The sequence below is a fragment of the Ceratotherium simum genome, chromosome 34 (genome assembly GCF_057802395.1).
Source record: "Ceratotherium simum simum isolate JZ-2026a chromosome 34, ASM5780239v1, whole genome shotgun sequence".
NCBI lineage: Eukaryota > Metazoa > Chordata > Mammalia > Perissodactyla > Rhinocerotidae > Ceratotherium > Ceratotherium simum.
Genome location: NC_141933.1, coordinates 30,743,388 through 30,767,928, shown reverse-complemented (window position 1 = coordinate 30,767,928; position 24,541 = coordinate 30,743,388). Strand labels below are relative to the sequence as shown.

General features: G+C 44.0%; 1 protein-coding gene across 1 annotated transcript in view; it reads right to left on the bottom strand.

Annotated features, from left to right (window-relative positions):
* The window catches only part of SLC1A2 (solute carrier family 1 member 2), a 73,597-nt gene that overhangs the window by 35,198 nt on the left and 13,858 nt on the right, over window positions 1-24,541 (bottom strand). Inside the window, exons 2-6 of the mRNA XM_087423132.1 lie at window positions 21,635-21,774; window positions 19,677-19,829; window positions 17,569-17,819; window positions 7,770-7,938; window positions 3,294-3,420 (exon numbers count right to left, since the gene is read on the bottom strand). Of these exons, the coding sequence (XP_087279258.1) occupies window positions 3,294-3,420; window positions 7,770-7,938; window positions 17,569-17,819; window positions 19,677-19,829; window positions 21,635-21,774 (840 nt within the window). The remainder of the gene's footprint in view (window positions 1-3,293; window positions 3,421-7,769; window positions 7,939-17,568; window positions 17,820-19,676; window positions 19,830-21,634; window positions 21,775-24,541) is intronic.

Below are 24,541 nucleotides of genomic sequence, written 5' to 3'. Positions count from 1 at the left end.
GACTTCTTAAAGAATTAATGAACACAAAGAAACAAAGGATTGAATTGATGCTAGTAATGACCATCACAAAATAAAGACAATAATAATACTAATTCATGTGAAGGGCTTAGACAGGTCCTGACACACAGGAAATGCTCCGTGACTATTGGTCACAATTTCACTTAATTCCCACAGCAACCCTACGACATGGATTCTACGATCAACCCACGCTACAGATCAGGATGCTGGGGTTTAGAGCATGCCTAACTTATCTAAAGTCACACAGCTAGTAATAGGAGGGTCCTGGATTCAGGCCAGGCTGCCGTCAGACAGAAGTTGAGTTGGATACACTTCCACACAACGCCCGTAACTCAGGCTGTGCCACACTGGGCACACTAACCTCTGTGCCTCGTCTCCTCAGCTGGAAAACAGGGCTAATAGAAGGACCTATTTTGCTAGGTGCGATTGTGAGGAAGAAATGAGTTACTGCATGTCAAGTAATTGGAATAGTATCAAGCATATAGCAGGAATTTGGTAAATCTTAGTTATGATTTAATAATAAGTATAATAAAAATAATAATTACCTTCTCAATAATAAATGGGTACTGCACAGTAATTGAAATAGTACTGAGTATATAGCAAGAATTTAATAACTCTGTTATAATTTAACAATAATAATTATTAGAATAACAATAATCTCCTCAATGTGATATTATCTATTATTACCATGCTTACTACCACATAGAGAAGAATACAAAAGAACTCTGATTATTTAAGCTTTGAGGGGTCAAAGAGTGGTTGGCAGTTTTATCCAGAACCCTCTCACACACATCGTTATCAAATGCCGATGCTGACAAGGCAGCTCAAGAATGACAGAAATGTGTAGAATTGACCTCTCATGCCATGTAACACCCTCCTGACTGTTTGCCTAGATGAGGTGACTGAACAGCTGTCAGAAATCCTTCCGTAGGTCTGATTCCTGCCTCACAATTGCTCTTCATCTCCCGGGATATGATGCTAAATCTTCAGGAGTTTTGGTTCAGTGAATAGGAAACTTCTTGATCCACACCACCCTCCATCCCTGGGGAAAAGGGAGGCTACACTTTATCCCATGACTCATCTGATTTTCTAGAAGATTCCCTTTCCTTCAAGGGCTCAGTAGAAATAACGTTTCTGCAGATGAAGGAAAAAACTTTCATATATTGCCCACACCACTGGCATCATAATGGAGAAATATGAACTGCATATTTAGATCAAGGATGCTCACTGCTAGAAATTCTAGGAAACAAAGGTAGACCCTAATGTTTAATAGCAAGATGCCTACTCTGCTTTATGTATTATCATTTATTAAACTCTCATTAGGCTCAGAACAGATCTAAAAGAATTTAAACATATTTTTTTACAGCATCACTATGTGTGTGACTCTAAATCTTCATACAAAAGAAATATTCAGAAATCTAGTATTGCCTGGGAAGTTGAAGAATCAGGCCAATAATGGAAACGAACACATCCTTTTACTGGCATCCTGTCTATGTTTTAGAAGAACGATAAAGCAATGATCTGAACCAGCCAGGTCTATTAAATATGGTGAACTCATGAGGAACATCTTCTTGATTCAGATTCTGGGGCCTTCAGCTAGCCCACTCATTCCTGAAGTTTTAGTAAGAATTTACTACAGGCACATCACTACGTTTGGTTCTTTGGAGAAAAAAAAAAAAAATAAGAACAGATTTTTCGCTTGTAAGGTGGGAGTAGGGGCCAAAGAAAGGAAGAAGAGTGCAGGAAGGCAGAATTCCAGTGGAAGGTACCACACAGAAGAGGAAGAGGATCAGACGAGGCCTGGGGAAGGTGGGTAGGACAGGAGCATGCAGACACAGGGAATTTGTACCCAGAATTCCCGCGGCAAGAGGAACACAGATGGAGTTTGGTCTAATAACAGTTTTATTGTTTTCTAGGCAGGTACACAGCACCATCATGGGGGTCTGAAACAAATGCACGAAAAATCTTTCCATCTGATAGATACAGGACATTAGAAGGTTCTAGTGATTGAAGGCGGCACAGCCTCCTTGATGAAGGAGTGGACACTCATGCTTTCCTGGGCCACCCAAGATTTCAGAACCACTGACCATAAACACACGTGAAATGAAGTGGAGACAACACTGCTTTGATGATCCAAACAAAAAACCCCACCCACTTCGCATCAAGGATTTTGACATCAATATGAACTCCAGTTTTTCTCTTGCTCTAGCTATATAAACTTAGGTGAGTTAATTCACCTCCATGAGCCTCAGTTGCCTTTTCTGTAAAATGGGAATAATAATGCCATCTCTGAAGGGTTATTGGGATTACATTTGATGGATATTAAGCACCTATCATGGCTCTTGGCAGATAAAAGGAAATCAATAAATGATAGCATTTATTATTATAATGATCGTGATGATGTTAAACGATCAAGAGTTAGTGTCTCTGGACCACAGTTTTCTCTTCTGTAAAACAAGAGGGTGAGACCAGATTTCCAAGAGCACTTACAGTTCTAACATACCTCTGTGATTTCACTTCCGCTTGCATGGCCTGAGAATGGCCTCTTTTTTTCTCTATATGAGTCGTGAGTGACCCAGATCTAAGACACATTGCCTTGGGACACCAGAATATGGGAGCCGTGGTTCTTACACACACCCTGGGTCATGCCATATCCCTGCTATCTTGGGTTTATTTTAGTATTTCCTGATACTGCTCAGTTTCAGTATTATTGATTGGTTTTTCCAGCTTGTCTCTGTCTCTTTTTTTTTCGTCAAGGGCATGAACCGGCAAACTTTTTATGTAAACGGCCAAATAGTAAATATTTTAGGTTTTGCAGGCTACACAGTCTTAGTCAGAACTACTCAACTCTGCTGTTCAGCACAAAAGCAATCCTAGACAATATATAACAAATGGGCGTAGCTACATTCCAATAAAACTTTATTTATGGGAACTGAATGTGAATTTCACGAAATTTTTTTTGTGTTGCGGAATATTATTCTTCTTTTGATTTTTTTTCAGCAAAATAAAAACACGAAACCCTTACTTAACTCATAGTCCATACAAAACAGGTGGCAGATAGGAATAGGCCCACAGGCCATTCCTGTGGTTTTCTGACCCATTTTCTAGAAGCAGCTCCAAAAAAGAATTTCACCCCTTTCTCAAAGTCTTTCTGGAGAGCCCTTTACTTGGTCCACACCCACCAATCCTGTCCTGCTGGGAGGGCTCCAGTGTCTTCTGGGGACCCCAAAGACCTTCTCACACCCTCACAATGAACTAAGAGCTAGCCCACTCACCACATGATCATGATCACTAACTTCATGACGATCTCATTCAAAATGTTGAAGAATTCCACCATCAGCTTGGCCTGCTCTCCCATCTTCCCCATGGCGATGCCAAAAGCAATGAAAAATCCTATCAGACCTGTTGGGTGAATCACATTACACAGAAGGACAAATCGTAAAGCACGTTTCTTCTCCCTCGTTCTTTACCACTCCCGACGTACAGAGCCATGTTCTCACTGTCTGTCACTCTATGAATTAGGCATTGAAAGACAAAAGCATCCTATTTCACACACAAAGTGCCTTTCCCCTGGATAATTATGGCTTTCCTTAACATTTCCCACATGAGCAAGTTGAACCGTACGCACTGCTGGTTCCTTGAAGAAAATGAACACATTTTCACTCCCAACTAAAAAGTACTCTCTTCCCGCTCCTCCTCACTTATGAAATCATGTGCAAGCAGATTCCATTAGTACACAGATTAAGGAGGGAAGGCTTGCTGGGACTTGGGGATTATCATGCAAACTCTGGAGCCAATATTGGAAGAGCAGAGACCAATTAGCCAGTAAAGTCTCTGCCAGGGTTATGTCTATATTGGTTTGGTGTTATCCCAAATCAACTCACGGCTGGAATGCTTCACTCTAGAAAAATCCTGAACATAAGATTATCTGTCTATTGCTACCTGCCTAATGTGAGAGGGAGGAGGAATGTCGAAAAATCAAATGGAAAGCAATGGGAAACCCAAAACAGTTGGGAAACCCCAACTGACGCAGTTCCTCGGGTTTAACCTGTTATTTCTTAATTTGTCATAATTCTTTTCAAGTCAAAATGGTTAGAATGCTTTCTTTTTTATTTTACTTTTTTCGGGAGCATCAAGACAGAACACAGCTTTGGCCACTTCCCAGCCCCTCAGCCCTCTCCTCCCTTCACTTGGCGTCCATCTAAATGCAGCCCCATCCCAGACTCCAGGGTCAGTCCTAATCCCAGGCTGGAAGGATTTGAGGAGCTCTGTCCCCACCTCTTGATGGCAGCGTCAAACTGCACCAGGTTCTGGACCAACTTCAGCACCAACCTCGAGTCTCATGCGGTGTGGGCTTTGGCCACATCCCCCGCACCTGGGTGTCTGTCCTGGGAACCCGCCTGATACTTGAGTTCCTCCTTCTGGCTTTTCTCTCCCTAGAGGATTCCCTTCCGCCACCACTCCTTTCCCCCTCAGTGTCTCACCCCCCGAGCTGGAGTCTCACCCAGACCTGCCGAGGGACTGGGGTGCACTACGTGGCTCACGGGCGTCTCCATTACTGCCTGTGATTTCCAGTCACCACGTGCCTCGCCACCCCCGACCCAGTACTGCGAGTCCTGAGGCTCTGATTCTGACTACTTGCGTGGACTACATATCAATGTCACTGTTCCCTTGGCTATAAGACTGCTTGCCCATCTGACTTTTCTCTGAACTGCAGTATGGACCATCCTGTGGTCTCTCTCTCTCCCTCCTCTTCCCCACCCCTACCCTGCCCCAGTTTAGCAGGCCTAAATTCCAGTCCCTCTCTATTATATCCAGTTTCCTCGGTGTCCAGTTATGTCCGGAGTTTTGAGCTACATCAGGTAAGTATAGTACTACAATTCGATTGTCTTAGCGGGGAATTCTTCCTCTCTGAATTTCTGATTGTACCTTTTCCCTAGTCACCAAAACCACTCGCCTCCCCACACAAAGCCCGAACCAACCCAGACTGTTCACTACCCTTCACAGGACCCTTTCTCTCTTCAGTAGAAAGAATCCAGCATTTGCCCTCAGGACTGTTAATCCTTGGTATTTAATATTTCCCCTTTTCAGGTCTTGGCCAGAAAGATTGACAAGTGACTTACAAGTGAGTTATTGGCCCAGTAGAGATGAAGGCTTAGTGAGAATTAGATCCAGGAGAGAGTGCCCTAGTTCTGCAGTAATGTATGACATCAAATCCAGGCTGTTCCCAAGGCCTTCGCTCAAACCCATGGAGGTGAATTTGCTAGGTGTGGTGAGAAATCATCTGTGAACATTCTGGCTGTGAATAGCTAGTATTGCTTGGTTAACTTCATTTGGAAATTTTAAGAGAAAATGCACAAGGTCTCAAGGTCCCAAGAACTGGAATAAAAAAGCTCCCACCTCAGGGCCAGCAGAAACTGGCCACATCTATGAGGACAATAGCGAGACGCTGACAGGAGCAATCTCCAGCAGGAGTTGAGCTAAGTGATTGGAATTAGGGTGGGACCCAGAAGGGGTCTGAGGACTTTTTGGAAAGAAATGAGTCCTTCAAGAAGTGGGAGGCCAGGGCCAGGGCTTTATCTGCACTTATTGCAATGCTTGATCCTCGGGACTTTCCTAAGCCAAAAATAAAACCAAAGAACAAAACAGCCACCATCTCCACCCTTGGAAGACCATGGAAAGAACCTTATTGCAGCCATGATTTGTAAATGGGAAGTTTCTCAACAGTCTAACTTCTCTTGGCTTTCCAGAGCTGCAATCTGCACTTGGAAACCCATGTCCAGCTTGGCATTTCCCTCTATAAACAATGCCTCACTGAACTCATTCACTGGAACAGGGCTGTTTCATTTGAACAAGGCCCTCTTAGACTTGGTCATTAGGGTTGAAAGAGTAGTGAGTTGTGTTGAAACTTCCCAGTACAGCCAAAGGTCATGTGACTTCCCAAAATCCACCAAGACTCTGGAAACGACCACGAAAGTCTTCTGAATGATTCACCCCAAAGCTTTGGCCCCGTTACTCATGGCCTCAACCTTCCTCGGAGTGTGAAGAAGACTATGGGGCCACTTTGACCACGGGGGTTGGGTCTTTCATTATGACCTGCCCGAAGGGACCAAGGGGAGTTGGGAAGGTCCTGAAATGGTCGTGGGTATCTGGGCAGTGAGAGAGAAGAGCTACTCAGGGGCAGATGCTGAGGATATTTGCAAACCCTCCTTCTCAGAGGAACTCTCCCACTTTCTCCCTCCTCTCACCTCCCACTGATTGTCAACAATGTTTATTGATCTCACACTGCCTGGCAACCTAGTCAGCTTATCTCCTCCCTCACTCTTACCCAACCTGCTTCCTCCCAGGCCAGACAAAAATGGCCCTCCACTTTTCAGTGGCTGGGCAATCCTGATCCCTCTACCTCCTCCTCTCCACCATTCTGGATGAGTAAGGGGCAAGTTTATCAAATTTAGAACAAACAAACAGGACACCAGTTAGGTTTCTGAACATCAGATAAATGGTGAAGAATTTTTTAGCATAAGTATGTCCCATGCAATAGTTGAGACATACTTACACTAAAAAATTTGTTGTTGTTTATCTGAAATTCACATTTAACTGGACATCCTGTATTTTATCTGACAACCCTACTAAGGAGACAAGGGCACTTAATCTCCTAGATGACAAAGTGGAAGGACCACCGAGCTCATCCATTTCTAAACAGCTCTCATTCAAATACTTAGAAATCTTGCTTACATGGGTCAACATACTTCTTCCACCCAGATTGCCCATTTCTCCCAGCTTATGGCCAAATGTCCTTCTTTCTTGCCTTGGGGATGACATTCTAACAGTGGATGAGGGTTACGATGGGGAGTGGACCCAGGGGGTGGGTGGGGAGAGAACTGGCCAAACTGGAGCCACCCACGTGATGGTGAGACTCCATCCTCTGACTTTTAACAATGACAGTAGCTCACGTGAATAGAGCATATGGCGTGTTCTATGTGCACAATCTCATTTAATCCTCATAACGATCTACAAGAGAAATGCCAATCTCATGCCCACTTGACAAATGAGGCTCAGAGAAGTGGAACCACTTGCCTACAGTCAGATAACCAATCAGTGGTCCATAAAGGATCCAAACCCAGGTCTGTCCACCTGCAGAGCTGAAGAACCCCTGGGACGGTGTGCTAAGACGGCTCCAGGCTAGGGGAAAGGACTCATTGGAATCCCAGAAAATTACACAAGATAATCTCCTTTTGATAAGCTCCTTTTGACACCAACGCTAATGCTTTACACTCCTGATAGCATTGCATTTGTTTACAGACTGTGAGAGCTGGGGTGGGACATTCCCCATGCCCAGCACACCACTGGTACAGAAGGGCAGCTCAAAAAAATATGCTTAAGACATGAAAGAATTGGATGTGTAACTTCATGAAATGGAGTCAGAGAAAGTGACTTGCCAATGCCATGCAGAAAGTCAGGGCATATGCCCAATGAACGTGAATCCCCTCTTTTTTCCCATAACCAACCTCTAGCTGTAATGTCCCCTCATGGTCTTGCTCCTGCCCATCTCCGTCTTCCTCTATCTCTCAGCTGTCGGTCCCAATGACCCTCCCCAGAGAGAGCCTCCTGCTCCACCTAGAGGACAGCAGAGCGACTGGCTTTCTGAGAAGGGAGTGAAGGATGCCGAGGTGCTGAGAAGCAGGAAAGGCTGGCCACAGGTGGGAAAGCAGAGGCGCCTCCCCCAGGGAGGCAGATACTAGGTTGCCTACCTAAGACATTCATGCCGTCCTTGAACTCCAGGCCCTTCTTGATGACCACGCTCGTTTCCTCAGGTGCCTCCGTCACGGTCTCGTTCAACAGGGAGATGACAGCGTTGGTGGCATTGCCCTCCTCATCTGACAGAGGTGCCACTAGGACTTTCTTCGTCACTGTTTGAATCTAATGGAGTGGGGAAAAAAAATAAAGATGAGGTTTGGTCTAAAAGGTCATGAAAAGCCTAGCTACTTACATATTTTAAAGATCCCACTATGTTAAAAAATAATTAAGAAATGCCAAAACAAAGTTATGAAAATTGGGGAATATTTTATATGTTCATGTTTGACAAAGTGATGTTTTGTTACACAAACACAGTGGGATACGCTAGTCCTGATCGCACAATAATTACAGGATTTATCACATTTATTTGTAACGTGTGATCCAGTAACGGGACACAAGCTCCAAGTTGGGAGATGGACGCCTGCTTCTTTCGTTCCACGATGATAGCTCTGCACTGCAGAGACAATATCGAACGCCCAAGGTGGATGCTCTTCATCATTGTGAGACCCAGTTGGAGGACCCTCCTGGCCCCTGTAGATGGGCCCTGGATCTGGTCAAGAATAGGAGGGCGAGGGTCAGATCAGCACCTTACAACCCGCCTGTTTTGCTCCTTCCTGCCTGGTTCCTGTCAGGCAGAGTCTTCACAGACCCACTCTCATGTGGGCTCCTTCCAGACCCAGGCTCTGCTGGAATCTCCATCTGGGTGCCAGATGTGCCAGCTGCCAGCAGCCACCATGGCAGGGACGTTGGCTTATATTTCCGATCCAAATGTAAGGTGGGAAGACACCCACCGCTTCTGGACAGTGATGCCAAGCCTTGTTCTACGTTCCCCAGGCATCTCTGTGCAAATGGCCTCCCAAGAACCTCTCATACCATTCCTTAACATCTGTAGCAGCCATCCTATTTTTAAAGGTACCAGGCACTCTGTATGCAGAGCACTGTGAAAACTTACATCTGAGCCTCTAGAAACACTACCTCCAAGGGCCTTAAAATAGAACTCATGCAGAATCCTAGAATGTCAGTGCCCGCACACAGTAGGCAACAGATGGCTGAACCCTGAATAGATACAGAAGAGGAGGTATGGAAAAGTCAAGCGATTTGTCAGACATCATAGAGTTATTGGCAGAACTGGGACTTCAACTCAGATGGCCTGACCACCACTGAGTTCTTTCCACCACCTGTGCTGCAGGATAAACAGTGTGGACCCAAAGCTACTGCAGCTGGGCCCAAGAGTAAGCAAGGCTGAACTGAGCAGCTATCCGAGTTGGAGAGAAGGGAGCACAGCATTCTGCAAGGTGAGGCAGGGTGCTCCCGTTCTAGCCTGGCCACATGCACTTGTGCAGGGAGGGGGGAAGCCCACGCTGAGCGTGCGAGGGGAGAACAGGCAGGTGTGGGCCCCTGGTCTGGGCAACACTGGCATGAAGAGAGAATGCAGGAGTGATCAGAAGGGAAGCTTGCATGAGCAACCAAGTCATGCTCCCAGGAAAAGGGGGGGACCAGAAGCCAACTGTAGACCTACCCTGCGAATGCTAAAGCAGCCAAGGCCTGCGTTGATAGGAGTAATGGTCGTGGACCTAAAGAAACGGTGGCTTCCAGGATCAGGTGGGAGGCCAGGTGCTCCATGTTTGACATCTATTAGCTCTTAGGTCAACAGGAGCCCCTCGGGGCTCACAGGGCTCAGTAACTAACACAGGACAGAAAGCTAGTTAGTTACTGAGGCAGGATTCAAAATGACTTATGTTTGACTCCAAAATCTGACTTCCAAATAGCACAGGCCAGTGTCTTACGTTGAAAGCGAGGAGACAGAGACACTGAAGCACAGGCCTGGTTCTCTGCCTGCGTTCTCAGCTCAGAGCCTGTCGGGGTTGGACGGCCCCATCTGGGTGCCAGCTCCAATCTATCCGAATCCAAGCCACCATGCTCTCTCACCTTAAATCCTGCAAAAGCCTGCTCACTGACCTTCCCTCCTCTCCTCCTGTCGACCTGTAATCACCAGGGAGGTATAGCTACCTAGAGCTCAGCCCACATCTATTGTTGCCAGATTGATTGTTTAAAAATAGAGAAACAGTCATCTCTCTGCCTAAAACTCTCTTAGAATAAGAACCCAAGTCTGACCTGGCTTCGCAGGTCTGCCTGAGCTGGGCTTTGCTTCCTCCACTCCCTCCACTCCCCACACACTGCCCGCCTTCCCTTCTCTGAACACACTCAATACCTTCCAACCTCTGCGGGCATGTGCCTCTGCCTAGCAGGCTCTGCCTTCAGTTCTTCTCAGCCCGGCTCATTCTGATCCCTTATCGTCTCAGCTCAGACGTCTCCCCAAGTCACTGCCTAGCCCAACATCCTGCCTCCAGCCCTCAGTGTGCACTTATCTTAATTTATTTTTTAAAGAAAAGCAGCTTTATTTTTTTATTTTTATTTTTTGCAGGGAAAGAGTCACCCTGAGCTAACATCTGTTGCCAATCTTCCTCTTTTTTTCCCCCCTCCCCAAAGCCTCAATGCATGGTTGTATATCCCAGCTGTAAGTCCTTCTAGTTCTTCTAGATGAGCTGCCACTACAGCATGGCAACTGACAGACGGGTGGTGTGGTTCCGCGCTCAGGAACCAAACCCAGGCAGCCAAAGCAGTGAGAGCGCCAAACTAGAATCACTAGGCCATCAGGGCTGGCTCCTAATTTTTAGGTATCTTGTGTGTTTGCCCGACTTTTGTTCTGGTCTATTACCTCCCTCACTTCACACATACACAATGTAAGTAAGCTGCATAGGGCAGGGACCCCAACTGTCTCATTCCCTGTGGCATCCAGTGCACAGCAGAGAGACTGGCGCCCAGGATGTGCTCACAAGTTATCGGCTGAAGGAGCAAACACAGATGACTGAATTCCCTGGAAGAAGAGACCCATGTGGTCCCTGTCACTGGGCTTGACTGAATGTGTCAAGCCACACCTTACAGCCAGGTGCTCTCTTGGAAACCTCACGTTGGTTCAGAGTCAGCCCTAAGCAGCAAGCCGGAGGCCTCCCTGCTCTTAAAGACTCAGGTCCTGCCACCTTGGGTAAGGCCGCCTCCGCTCTGGGGACGGCTCACCTTCTCTTTACGTCTCTAACTCTGGTTGTGAAGCCCCCTCCGCGCCAGGAAGGCTACTTGAAATCACTTCTGGCTGTCCACGGACAGGAGGGCACCTCTCCAGCTCCCTCTCTTTGGTAAGGCAATGCCACTCTCTGAGTTCCCTGTCTCAAACCCTCTTCAAGGCCCTCCTAAACCCGTGGGATCGCACGTAGTTTAAGACCCTTTCCTCTGGGCTGCCTGAAGTCTGGCTTAAGGCATCTGCATCCTCCCTCACTTGAGTTGAAGACTCTATACTACCTTTCCTCTGATCGTCCTAACCCAAAGGGACTGTGACCCCAGGCTTAGCCGGAGGACTAGGGCTCATTCCTCACATGAATTTTCCCAGTGGAGGGGGGATCCAGGGCGGGAAATGGCTCAGTTCTCTATTCTAGTGTTGTGCAGCGCCTCTCGCCATGGGCGGCTATATGCAGAGATTTGCCCATCGACCAAACAGGTGACCAAGCATGAGCATGGTCAACACCACAAAAACTCACTCCGAGCCAGAGCAACAGCTCCAAGTTCCTGCCTGCCTCTCAGTCCTGCCCTACTGACTGAGACAAAGACATCTCCTTCTCACATGGAGCACGGTCAGGACCAGGCACCAGAAGGAGGCCCAAATCTGTCCGTCCCCATCCCTCTCATGCTACCCCACCCCCAGTCTTCTGCAGCTCAGCTCCCAGCAGCTGTTCTCCCAGCAACAGTTCTAGAATGCTGTTTCCAAAATGTTAAGAATAGACTTGGCACCCAATTATGTCTATCACCCCAAAACAAGCAAATCCATCTTTCTAAGGAGGCTGAAGGGGCAAGCACATTATACAGAAGAGTGCCAGTCAGCATCCCCTTCCCTAGCCTGTTTCCATTCACTCCCCATCCATCTTCCCCTGCCTGGAGTGCCTTCCTTTTTTTTTTTGTTTGTTTATTGCAGTAACATTGGTATATAACATTGTATAAATTTCAGGTGTACATCATTATACTTCTATTTCTGCATAGATTACATCATGTTCACCACCCAAATACTAATTACAACCCATCACCACACACGTGCCGAATTATCCCTTTCGCCCTCCTCCCTCCCCTCTTCCCCTCTGGTAACCATCAATCCAATCTCCATCTCTATGTGTTTGTTTGTTGTTGTTATTATCTACTACTTAATGAGTGAGATCATACGATATTTGACCTTCTCCCTCTGACTTATTTCACTTTGCATAATACCCTCAATGTCCATCCATGTTGTCACAAATGGCTGGATTTCATCATTTCTTATGGCTGAGTAGTATTCCATTGTGTATATATACCACATCTTCTTTATCCATTCGTCCCTTGATGGGCACTTAGGTTGCTTCCAAGTCTTGGCTCTTGCGAATAACGCTGCAATGAACACAGGGGTGCATGTATCTTTACGCATTGGTGTTTTCAAGTTCTTTGGATAAATACCCAGCAGTGGAATAGCTGGATCATATGACAGTTCTATTCTTAATTTTGTGAGGAATCTCTATACTGTTTTCCATAGTGGCTGCATCAGTTTGCACTCCCACCAGCAGTGTATGAGAGTTTCCTTCTCTCCACATCCTCTACAACATATGTTGTTTCCTGTCTTGTTAATTATAGCCATTCTGACTGGCGTGAGGTGATATCTCATTGTAGTTTTGATTTGCATTTCCCTGATAGTTAATGATTTTGAACATCTTTTCATGTGTCTGTTGGCCATCTGTATATCTTCTTTGGAGAAATGTCTGTTCAGGTCTTTTGCCCATTTTTTAATTGGGTTGGTAGTTTTTTTGTTGTTGAGATGCATGAGTTCTTTGTATATTTTGGAGATTAACCCCTTATCAGATATATGGTTTGCAAATATCTTCTCCCAATTGTTAGGTTGTCTTTTCGTTTTGTTGATGGTTTCCTTTGCTGTGCAGAAGGTTTTTAGTTTGATGTAGTCCCATTTGGTTATTTTTTCTATTGTTTCTCTTGCCCGGTCAGACATGGTGCTTGAAAATATGTTGCTAAGACCAATGTCGAAGAGTGTACTGCCTATGTTTTCTTCTAGAAGTTTCATAGTTTCAGGTCTTACATTCAAGTCTTTAATCCATTTGGAGTTAATTTTTGTGTATGGTGTAAGGTAAGGGTCTACTTTCATTTTTTTCCATGTGGCTATGCAATTTTCCCAACACCATTTGTTGAAGAGACTTTCTTTTCTCCATTGTACGTTCTTGGCTCCTTTGTCAAAGATTAGCTGTCCATAGATGTGTGGGTTTATTTCTGGGCTTTTGATTCTATTCCATTGATCTGTGTGTCTGTTTTTGTGCCAGTACCATGCTGTTTTGGTTACTATAGCTTTGTAATACATTTTGAAATCAAGGAGTGTGATACCTCCGGCTTTGTTCTTTTTTCTCAGGATTCCTTTACCTATTCGGGGTCTTTTGTTGTTTCATATAAATTTTAGGATTCTTTGTTCTATTTCTGTGAAAAATGTTGTTGGAACTTTGATAGGGATTGCATTGAATCTATAGATTGCTTTAGGAAGTATGGACATCTTAACGATGTTAATTCTTCCAACCCAAGAGCACGGAATATCTTTCCATTTCTTTGTGTCTTCTTCAATTTCTTTCAGCAATGTTTTATAGTTTTCTGTGTACAGTCTTTCACCTCTTTGGTTAAGTTTATTCCTAGGTATTTTATTCTTTTTGTTGCAATTGTAAATGGGATGGTATTCTTAATTTCTCTTTCTGCTACTTCATTGTTAGTGTATAGAAATGCAACTGATTTTTGTATGTTGATTTTGTATCCTGCAACTTTACCGTATTCGTTTATTACTTCTAAAAGTTTTCTGGTGGATTCTTTAGGGTTTTCTATATATAAAATCATGTCATCTGCAAATAATGACAGTTTCACTTCTTCCTTTCCAATTTGGATCCCTTTCATTTCTTTCTCTTGCCTGATTGCTCTGGCTAGGACTTCCAGTACTATGTTAAATAGGAGTGGTGAGAGTGGGCATCCTTGTCTGGTTCCTGTTCTTAGAGGGATAGCTTTCAGTTTTTCACCATTGAGGATGATATTAGCTGTGTGTTTCTCATATATGGCCTTTATTATGTTGAGGTATTTTCCTTCTATCCCCATTTTATTGAGTTTTTATCATAAAAGAATGCTGTATCTTGTCAAATGCTTTCTCTGTATCTATTGAGATGATCATGTCATTTTTATTCTTCATTTTATTAATGTGGTGTATTATGTTGATTGATTTGCAAATGTTGAACCATCCCTGCATACCTGGAATAAATCCCACTTGATCATGGTGTATAATCTTTTTAACGTGTTGTTGTATGCGATTTGCTAGTATTTTGCTGAGGATTTTTGAATTGATGTTCATCAGTGATATTGGCCTGTAATTTTCTTTTTTTGTGTTGTCCTTGTCTGGTTTTGGTATCAGGGTAATGTCGGCTTCGTAGAATGAGTTAGGGAGCTTTCCCCCCTCCTCAATTTTTTGGAAGAGTTTGAGAAGGATAGGTATTAAGTCTTCTTTGAATGTTTGGTAGAATTCACCAGGGAAGCCGTCTGGTCCTGGACTTTTATTTTTGGGGAGGTTTTTGATTACTGTTTCAATCTCCTTACTGGTGATTGGTTTATTCAAATTCTCTACTTCTTCTTGATCCAGTTTTGGAAGGTTGTATGATTCTAAGAATTTATCCATTTCTTCCAGATTGTCGAATTGGTTGGCATATAGCTTTTCATAGTATTCTTTTATAATCTTTTGTATTTCTGAGGTGTCTGTTGTAATTTCTCCTCTTTCATTTCTGATTTTACTTATTTGTGCCTTCTCTCTTTTTTTCTTGGTGAGTCTAGCTAAAGGTTTGTCAATTTTGTTTATCTTTTCAAAGAACCAGCTCTTGGTTTTATTAATTTTTCTATTTTTTTTTTTTTTGATCTCTAGTTCATTTATTTCTGCTCTGATTTTTATTATTTCCCTTCTTCTACTGATTTTGGGCTTTGTTTGTTCTTCTTTTTCCAGTTCCTTTAGGTGCATTGTTAGATTGTTTATTTGAGATTTTTCTTGTTTGTTGAGATAGGCCTGTATTGCTATAAACTTCCCTCTTAGAACCACTTTTGCTGTATCCCATAAATTCTGGCATGTCGTATTTTCATTTTCATTTGTCTCCAGGTATTTTTTGATTTCTTCTTTGATTTCTTCGTTGACCCAGTCGTTGTTCAGTAGCATTTTGTTTAATCTCCATGTATTTGTGGTTTTTCTGATTTTCTTCCTATAGTCGATTTCTAGTTTCATACCGTTGTGGTCAGAAAAGATGCTTGGTATTATTTCAATCTTCTTAAATTTACAGAGACTTGTTTTGTGGCCTAATATGTGATCAATCCTGGAGAATGTTCCACATGCATTTGAAAAGAACGTGTATTCTTGGGTTTTTGGATAGAATGTTCTGTATATATCTACTAGGTCCATCTGTTCTAGTGTGTCATTTAAGGCAAATGTTTCCTTATTGATCTTCTGTTTGGATGATCTATCCGTTGGTGTAAGTGGAGTGTTAAAGTCCCCTAATATTATTGTGTTACTGTCTATTTCTGTTTTTATGTCTGTTAATAATTGCTTTATATATTTAGGTACACCTACATTGGGTATGTAGATATTACAAGTGTTATATCCTCTTGTTGGATTGTTCCCTTGATCATTATGTAATGGCCTTCTTTGTCTCTTTTACAGTTTTTGTTTTAAAGTCTATTTTGTCTGATAGAGTACTGCTACCCCAGCTTTCTTTTCACTGCCATTTGCGTGGAGTATCTTTTTCCATCCCTTCACTTTCAGTTTGTGACTGTCTTTAGGTCTGAAGTGTGTCTCTTGTATGCAGCATATATATGGGTCTTGTTTTTTTTTTATCCAATCAGCCACCCTATGCCTTTTAATTGGAGCATTTAGTCCGTTGACATTTAGAGTAGCTATTGATAAGTATGTACTTACTGCCATTTTTTAACTTTTTTTTTCTCAGTGTTTTAGTAGTCGTTCTCTGTTCCTTTCTTCTTCTATACAGAATTGATAGTCTCTTTAGTTTGACTTCTGTCTGAAAGCTCTACTCTTTAACTCCCCTGCTCCCTCCTTTTATGTTTTTGATATCATATCTAACCTCATTTTTGTGCATTTGTATCCATTACCCTCTTATCATGGAAATAGATAATTTTTCCTATTTGTGGTCTTCTCTTTTCCCCTTAAATCAGTCCCTTTAACATTTCTTGTAGCACTGGTTTCTTGGTGACAAACTCCTTTAATTTTTGCTTGTCTGGGAAATTTTTTCTCTCTCTTTCCATTTTGAATGATAACCTTGCTGGGTAGAGTATTCTTGGCTGTAAGTTTTTTCCTTTTAGCACTTTAAATATATCGTGCCACTCTCTTGGCTTCCTTTAATACAGCTCCACACCACAAGTTCACCAAAGTGGCACTGGAAATCAGAGAATGTACCCCAACCCAGAGTAATTTGGGCTCAGCAGTGGTTGGTAGCTGCGTTTGGGGGGCAGCTAGGAGTACAGGACTTTTCCTTTAAGCAACCTGTTTCCTGAGCTCACTCTTCTGTAATTCCCTGGAAATGGCTAGAGGAAGCTCCTTGGTTCCAGTTTAGTTCCCACGTGGGGTAATGGGAACTGAGGTGGATTCTAACCTAAACTGGCCTTGGGGCTGGACAACAGGCTAGTGAGTGGGGCCTCGGCAGCTGTCTCAGTGGTTCCACTCAGCAGAATTATCTGTTTTTGAAAATCACAAGGTTTTAAAATATGCCCCTACACAGTTGGTAGGAGCATACATTGCTACAAGCTTTTGTACGGCCACTTGGCAACATCCAGCCGATTCAAAATATAAAACTCTTTGGCAGCATATTTTAGCTTCTAAGAACGTATCCTTTAGAAATACTACACAATCACGAAAAAAGAAAAGAGACAGAGAGAGAGAGATGACACTAAAACACGCTTAGATGAAAAAGCAAGATGTGACATGGTGTATACCATGCAGTATCGCTTGGGCTGAATTCTTTCAAAGATTACGCACATATACACAGGCGTATGTGGCAAAGAAAATAGATGGGAGATGGGAGGAAACAAAATTCTCAGCACAAGTAGCTCAAAGGAAGGGAAGTGGGGATTTGAATTTTTACTTGATGTGAATCTGTACTATTTAAACTTTCCATAATCCTCATGTATTACTTTCACAATTTGAAAAATACCCAATCCCCGGGCCCACCCTGGTGATCCTAATTCTGTAGGATGTGTGTATTTCTTAAACACACCATGTGTGGTTTTGCTATACTGCTGAGATGGAGAACCACTGGGTATTCTAGAGGGTTGTGGGCAAAAGTGATAAAAATATGCCCTTGGACAACACAGAGACAGGAACTAAAAAGAAGGGAAGAGACAAAAGAAATAAGACAGAGGAAGGACCCCAGAGCAAAGAGATATTAAGTGAATTGAAAGAAAAAGGGAAGATTTTTAAAAAACCACACAACTCCAATCCCAACATCCTGCCCAGATCACCTCATACAACCCCTAGACAGAGGTAACCAAATATTAAAGAAATTGCTCCCTAGAGCTGGCTCATTGAAACCGTCTCTAAGTTATCACTTTGATAACTTAGGCAGTTGGAGAAGAAGGAACATCAGCACTCTGGGTTACCTGTTGAAAGCAGGCTTGGACCAGGTTTTCAGGGAAGAGATTTCGAATAAGGTCCAGGAAGGCATCCAGGCTGGACACCTCATCGTTCTTCTTCCCAGGCCCCAACTGCTTCTTGAGTTTGGGGTTCCCTGGGTGGATAGCCAAGACCAGGATGACCCCCAGCACCGCGGCGATGATGGTCGTGGACATATAATACACCATGGCTCTCGTGCCTAAGCGCCCACTGGCTTTAGCATCCAGGCCCGACAACCCTGGGTTGAAAAGAAATCCAGAAGGATTAATGGCTGTGATGTTTCGGTTCACTCCTATCTCTGAATACCTATAACTTGACTTCCTATTAGACTCAAATGCATTAATGGTTAATTAAACCTCCTTCTATGGAATATTTGGTCAATCTCACCATTTACAATTCTATTTTTCAAGACGTTTTTGAGATTCTAGAGAACTGGGGAGAGATGGAGATCACCTGGCTCAGCATTTATAAACTGGTGGGTGCTACTTTTGTCAGTCTGCAAGAGTGAGCTCAAATAAAGTTGAATATATTCAATTTTTAATTCTGAGGTTATGTCCATCCCACTTATTTGGGGTTAAGATATCTTTTCTTTATGAAGTGAAGGTGCTGGTACATGCTAGTTCTTTCCTTATTATTTTGTTTTAATGTCCTCACTTGGGAAAATAAAAAGCTTAGCCCTTTGTATTCAAAATGTCTTTTGAATACATCACTGGTCATTGAAACTGAGAGTCGGGAAGAGTGACCTAGCACAGCCCTCTCATTCCCCTGAGGTGAAATGTGATGGAGACCCACATGTCCCGACCTCATGCAGGGATTAGAGAACACCTGCACAAAGCACCCAGCAGAGGCTCGGGCTTCATCACACCGAGGGAGGCTCTGTGATTGTTGGAGGAAATTCCAAGCAAGTCACAAAAACTCCAACCTTCATTGGGTTTTTTTCCAATTGTTTCTTCAATTTTTCTACTTCCTGGTTTCAGTTCTTGCTTTTACTAGACAGAGCGATTGCACCCCTTTCTGGGGATCGGTCTTTTGTGCCATGAGGGAGGAAGTCATTGATGTTAACTTTTCTGAAGCTGACCCATATATGACCCACTTCTCCTTACAACCTAAAGTCTGATTCCAGCCAGTGGAAGGTGGGTCTCCTTACCAGGTTGGCCAAGGTAGCATCTGTTCAATAGGCACAGAGAAGATTTCCTCTGGTTTGGAAAGAAGCATTTACGGTGAATACACAGCTTCACTCAATCTGGGGCTGAATGATAAGACCTTCCTGACACGGAGTCCCAGTGCTTTGGTCACTGGGTTCACTGGTCGACCATCTATGAGACTGTAGAACAACCTGGCTCAGCATCTGGATCTCCTGGAGTCACCAGAGCCTCACTTTCTTCATAAGGTGGACAGTCCAGAAGGACAACTTTCTCAAGGTCACTCAGCTTATTGGCACCCAAATATAAACCAAAGCCCAGCCTCTCATTCTTGACTCAGAGTTTGTCTCTAAACTACACCAATTTACACCCTGTTTGAGCAATATTATTTGGTAAGGAGGAAACTACTAGTATAAGCCCATGGAAGGAAAAATAATCCTTTCAAATAAAACAATTTTTTCAGCCAAAAACAAATGAAGATGATCTACACATTAAGGGTGCCTTTCTTCTGAAAAACTCAAAGGGTTTCATATCTAGTATTTCATTTATTTTTACTACCCACTTCCCTCTACACCCAATTAAACAGTAAAGAGAAAATTTCCTTTTCTATTTATTACCCTCATTTATCACTTTCTGAACCAAATATAATTTAGGAAATGAGAAAAGTATACATTAAAAATGAAAATCACTGCAGCTATCATCACTTTTAACATGTGGCTGTTTCCTTTTCATCTTTTGTTGCTAGACAGACAGATAGACTGGCCAATAGATGACAAACTTTTTTTTTAGGGTTGATTACCCCTATTTTAGAGACAGAAAAACCAAGGCTCTGAAGTGAAATGTCACAGACAATCACATTCATTCATTCAACCAAATTGAGATTCCATGGTCAATCCAAAAGCCGGAGCAGGGGTAGGACCGCCTTTGGCCAGGCACCAGAGAGGTGGCCTTACCTGTGATTAAACTGGAGATGATTAGAGGGAGAATGAGCATTTTTAGCATCCTCATGAGTATATCCCCTGGGAAGGCTATTAACATAACCACATCGGGGTGGATAGGAGATGCCAGGCGAAGAAGCCCACCACATACTGCCCCCAGGATGACACCTAGAAGGAAGGGGGGAAAAGAATCTGAATTTATTTTTTGCCTAGTTAAATAAATAGCTCTAGGGTCTTGTTTCAGTGACATTGATCTTTCTTATACTTCTCCATTATCAGATGATGAACAACACATAACAAAACTACTACTAGGTAAGTGAAGTTGATTTTGGCTACTAGTGGGAGAATATTTTGTACCTCCAACTATTCTAAAAGGCAGCACTAGTAGAGGCAAGGAGAGTCTTCTCAATGCTCTATGGGAAATAGGACGTGGAGACTTGACTCCAAGTTCTTTGAGGATATTGTCCACTGGTAGAGTCAGAGATTGTCGGTAGAAATAATCCGCAGTGCCAGATATTGCTTCCCCTCCCAGCCTAGGCCTGGCCACATGGCATGGTGTTTAATGTATTTCCTCCCTCTTTAACTGGATACCAGATAAAAGGAACATTTGATGGACCAAGCTGGTGTGAATTGCCTTTTTTCTTCTATTTTCTTTGGCTTCCAATCGTTTCCCCATGGCCCACCCTCAAGATGTTTCATCCTTGACTTCTATGTCCTCTTACGTAGTCTTGACACTTGCTGATCTTATGGAAGATCAAGGAGGGTCTCTAAAAATACATAATACATAAAAGGAAACAATTTGGGCAGAGATGCTGGCAGGAGTCTCTCCTTTTGCATACTCAGGGATTCCACAAGACAAATTTCAGTTCTCTCCAAATGGGCAGCCAACCTAAACCACCCTTGTGGAAACCACAAATCAGGTCATAGCACCACTGGCTGTGAGGGAGGGAGGGAGATCTTAGGTATACAGGCTCTATGGTGTTAATTCCAGGGATGCAAAGGGAGTAATGTGGCTGAAAGCCTGACCTTTTCCTTCTACAAATGAAAAACATACTCCTTCAAGACCTATGATGAATGAAATTTGCTTATGTGGAGGGTAACCCTTGGAAAACCCTACCACGCCTGTGGCTTCCTTTTATTAAGTGAATGAGCTGTGGCAAGCTCCCAGTCCTGACCCTAGACCACTGACATCTAAGATGACTGGCTCGAAGGAGAAGCCATGGAATGGAGGGTGTGTGTGCGTGGGCGGGGAGAAGAGATGAGTTGTTCACAGCTTCTGTGTGTAGCCTGAAAGCTGCAGAACAGGCGGGGATTCAGAAAGGAAATGGTACGGTTGTCATGAGGAGAAACTGCCACGTCCCCTGTTCTGAATAAACCCTGGCTAAAACCTAAGACCAAGGTTGCATTTTCAGTCACATAAAAGGATGACCATGGCCTGGGTGAGACCTGAAGCAGGGAAGTAAGACTTGCAAGATGGAGCTGCAGAGATCAAGGCGTCTGGACAAGCCTCGTCCACACTGACCTCATCAGCTAATGTGCTAAGTTAGTCTAAGTTAATGAGGTGCTGGAGAAGGTTAGACCTGAGAGCCCTCTTCCTAGGGTTTTTGGCAACTGTTGCCTTTATCTTGGTGCAAGTATTTCCCTAAATGTGGTATGCTGACCACCTCCTTTGGAATCACCTAGAAGGTTTGTTAAGATGCAGACTCCAGGACCTTGTCCCACATGGCCCAAAGCAAGTAGGGCCTGGGCATCTGCATGCTGGCACACTCAGGGGAAATTTATGTGCATGCTGAAATTCGAGACCCGAGGAGGAAAACAAATGGCGAGGGCAGGGAGGGGAAGCTTACACCACTGAGGCAGCCCTGCCTGGGCCAACCGGGCCTCAGGCAGAGCATGCAGGACGGCTGGCTGCCCGAACGAGCTTCCCCACAGAGCCGGGAGAGGCCCAGAGAAGAGGGCCGGCGGGCACCTACCAATCACAGTCAGTGTGAGCAGGAGATTCCTCCTCAGCTTGTCACACAGGCGCAGCCCCGGGTGCCGGCGCCCGGGCTCCTCGGAGCCGAGCTGGCTGTCGTGCATGCGCACTTCCACCTGCTTGGGCATGTTGTTGGCACTAAAACAGAAGGGAAGGCAGTAGTTAGAGCTCGCTGGGCACCCCCCCACACAATTTGAGGGGCTCAGTAGTAGGAGGCGAAACAGGCCTCCCCTGGGCACAGCTGGGAACCTGCAACCATGGGCAGGAAAATAAAAGCCAGGGCAACTCGGGGTACCCCAAATTCCAGCTCACCTATAGGAGGACACTAGGACACACTGAACACCTGCCTGCCAGGTGCTTCTATCCCTTTGATCTTGATCATCACAGTAAAGAAAAGGAACAGCACAGGCAGTAGAAGGGTTTTTCCAAGAGTTGCCCACCACGGTATTTCCCGGAGGCAAGTGTTCCTGCCCTGTTGTACAGAAAGTAAATTGCCCAGGGTCACAAAGCTAAAAGAAATGGAGATTCAAACCCAGATATGTCTGGGTCTAAAACCTGAGCTCTTTGTTCTTGTATCAACAGCAAAAAGGTGACTTTTGAATAATCTAAGGTCAGGAGAGTCACAGCCTAAGTCATGCTCAACTAAAATGCCTCTGAACTCACACCTTCCCCATCCTGGATCCAGAAAAGTCATAAATACTGGTAGTCCAAGTTTTACCTCTCTTTTGGAAAAGCTGGTTTAGCTAGTTTAAAGAAAAAAATTCAATCCGCTGTGGTTTTCCAGAGGTCACTTGAATTATCAGGACTCTGCTAAACTGTGCGAGAGTCGTGCTACTCGGCCTCAAAGAAGTATGGCTTTAAGAAGCACGTAATCACCTTCATCCATGGATGCAGCCCAGCCCCCACACAGATCAACCCCATGTGAACCCAAGCTATGCGAGAGTCTGCCAACAGAGCCCTGCCAGGGTAATGAGTATACTGCCTCTTTTTCCAGCTTTGTCATTCCCAGGCCAGTAAGATTTCAAACTGAAGCTTGGGGATTGACAGAGGGAGGCCAATTTTTTATTTTGACAATGTAGGACAGTTTTATTAGCTGCCATTAGCAATCACCATCATGTGATAAAAGAAAAAAAATCTTTAACACTTGGAAAGACAGGCCACAGTCTCTGAATAAATGACAATGCCTTCCAAGATAGTGGGGTGTTAGCCTTACCCAGATATTCTCACCACAGACTGGAGAAACCTTCCTTTGGAACCAGGAAGAACAGTGGTTTGGAATCACTGGTTATAATGGAAATAGCATGGGCTTTAGAATCTGAGAACTGAGGCTTCAGATCCTGACTCCAACGCTTGCTAGCTGTGTGGTGTGCGGAAAGAAGGACTTGGTGCCTACCTTATGGGAATTAAACCTGATAGCGTATGGCAGGGGCCTGGTGTGGCCTGGCCCAGGTAGTTTCTTTCTCCAGGGAACATGAAGAAGAGATACACAATACTTGTAAGGTTCATGACAAGGGTGACATTTAACTCTGGGGACCTACCCAGTTGCACCACCACTCCAACAAGACACCACGCTTAGCTTCCAGGCTCAGAATTAAGTCCAGGGACTCATCTACAACTACTTCCTTTTTCATAACAGGCTACTTCATATACTTGCTACCAAAATGCTTTAAAATTGGGCATAATGTGGCATGGTCTGGTAGCATACCCAGATAAAAATATTAGTCAAAATATAAGCTTCTTAGTCTCCCCTTAATGACCTAATTTTCTACTCATCTAGTTAGTTTTGGGGCAGGCTCTGACTGTCTGACATATGTGTGTGCTAATGATCATTCAGACAGTCCGAGAAGGCAAGTAGGACATAACTGCTCACTACAGGCGGGGAGGGCCTATCTGACCACAAGCAACAACACCGCTTCCTCCCACCACCAAGTGACAGAGCCAGAGAAGTTCTTTGACAACACAGCAGGGGGAAATGATCAAAACAATCTTTTTAACAGGGATAGACCGTATTTCTATGTTTGCATTGAGACCTTTTTAAATTTTTAAACATTTATCCAGCCAGTCATCTGAAACTCTAAACCAGGAAACGGCCAACAAAGAATGGAGGTCGCATGTGTTCTGAAACGGTGAATGTATCCCTTAGCCAGCCCTTGGCTTCACTCTGTGATCCCCTTGAGACTGTCATCCCCTGCCTCCTGCTTCATTTGAATTCTTCCTGCCATTGAATCTAGACTCTGGCACATGGTTAGTATTTAAGTGAGACTAACATGTATTCAAACCAAACATTCTGGCAAGATCCCTAGGATGTAATGAGTGTCAGGCATCAAGGCAGCCATCTCAAAGTGAAAACACACAAATATTAGGTTAATGTGCACAGCGATCCAGCAGTGTGGCCTGTCTGCCACGTTTCTCAGCTGCACAAAACTGCTGCATGTTTAATGGCCTGTTTTTTTGGGCCATGACAAAATGTCCCTGAAGCCCTGAATCAAAACGGCCACATCAAAGTGGCAGCATCGAAATGTCATGGACCCACAAGTATTTATTGAGAAAATGCCTGTGACATCCTCAGCCTTCTGGGAATTAAACAAGTGTTCCAGGCTCAGAGGACTTCCTGACAACCACACGTAGAAAATAATTGTTAAAGTACATCAGGGCCTTATCTTGCATTTGGGGGCACAAGGAGTCCCCTAAGAACTCTTTGTAAAGATTTTATACCAGTTGCAGAGATCACTGCATCCCCCAGAACACAAGGAGAGCCTGAAATGGGGAATATTATAGAATACAGCATTATGTAATATTATAGGACATAATATAGAGCTGCTTCTAAGCCTTGTATATCCTCAGAAGAACAGATATAGTTTTTAAACTGAGAATACACACATACACAGCTGTAGAAATGCTGGTG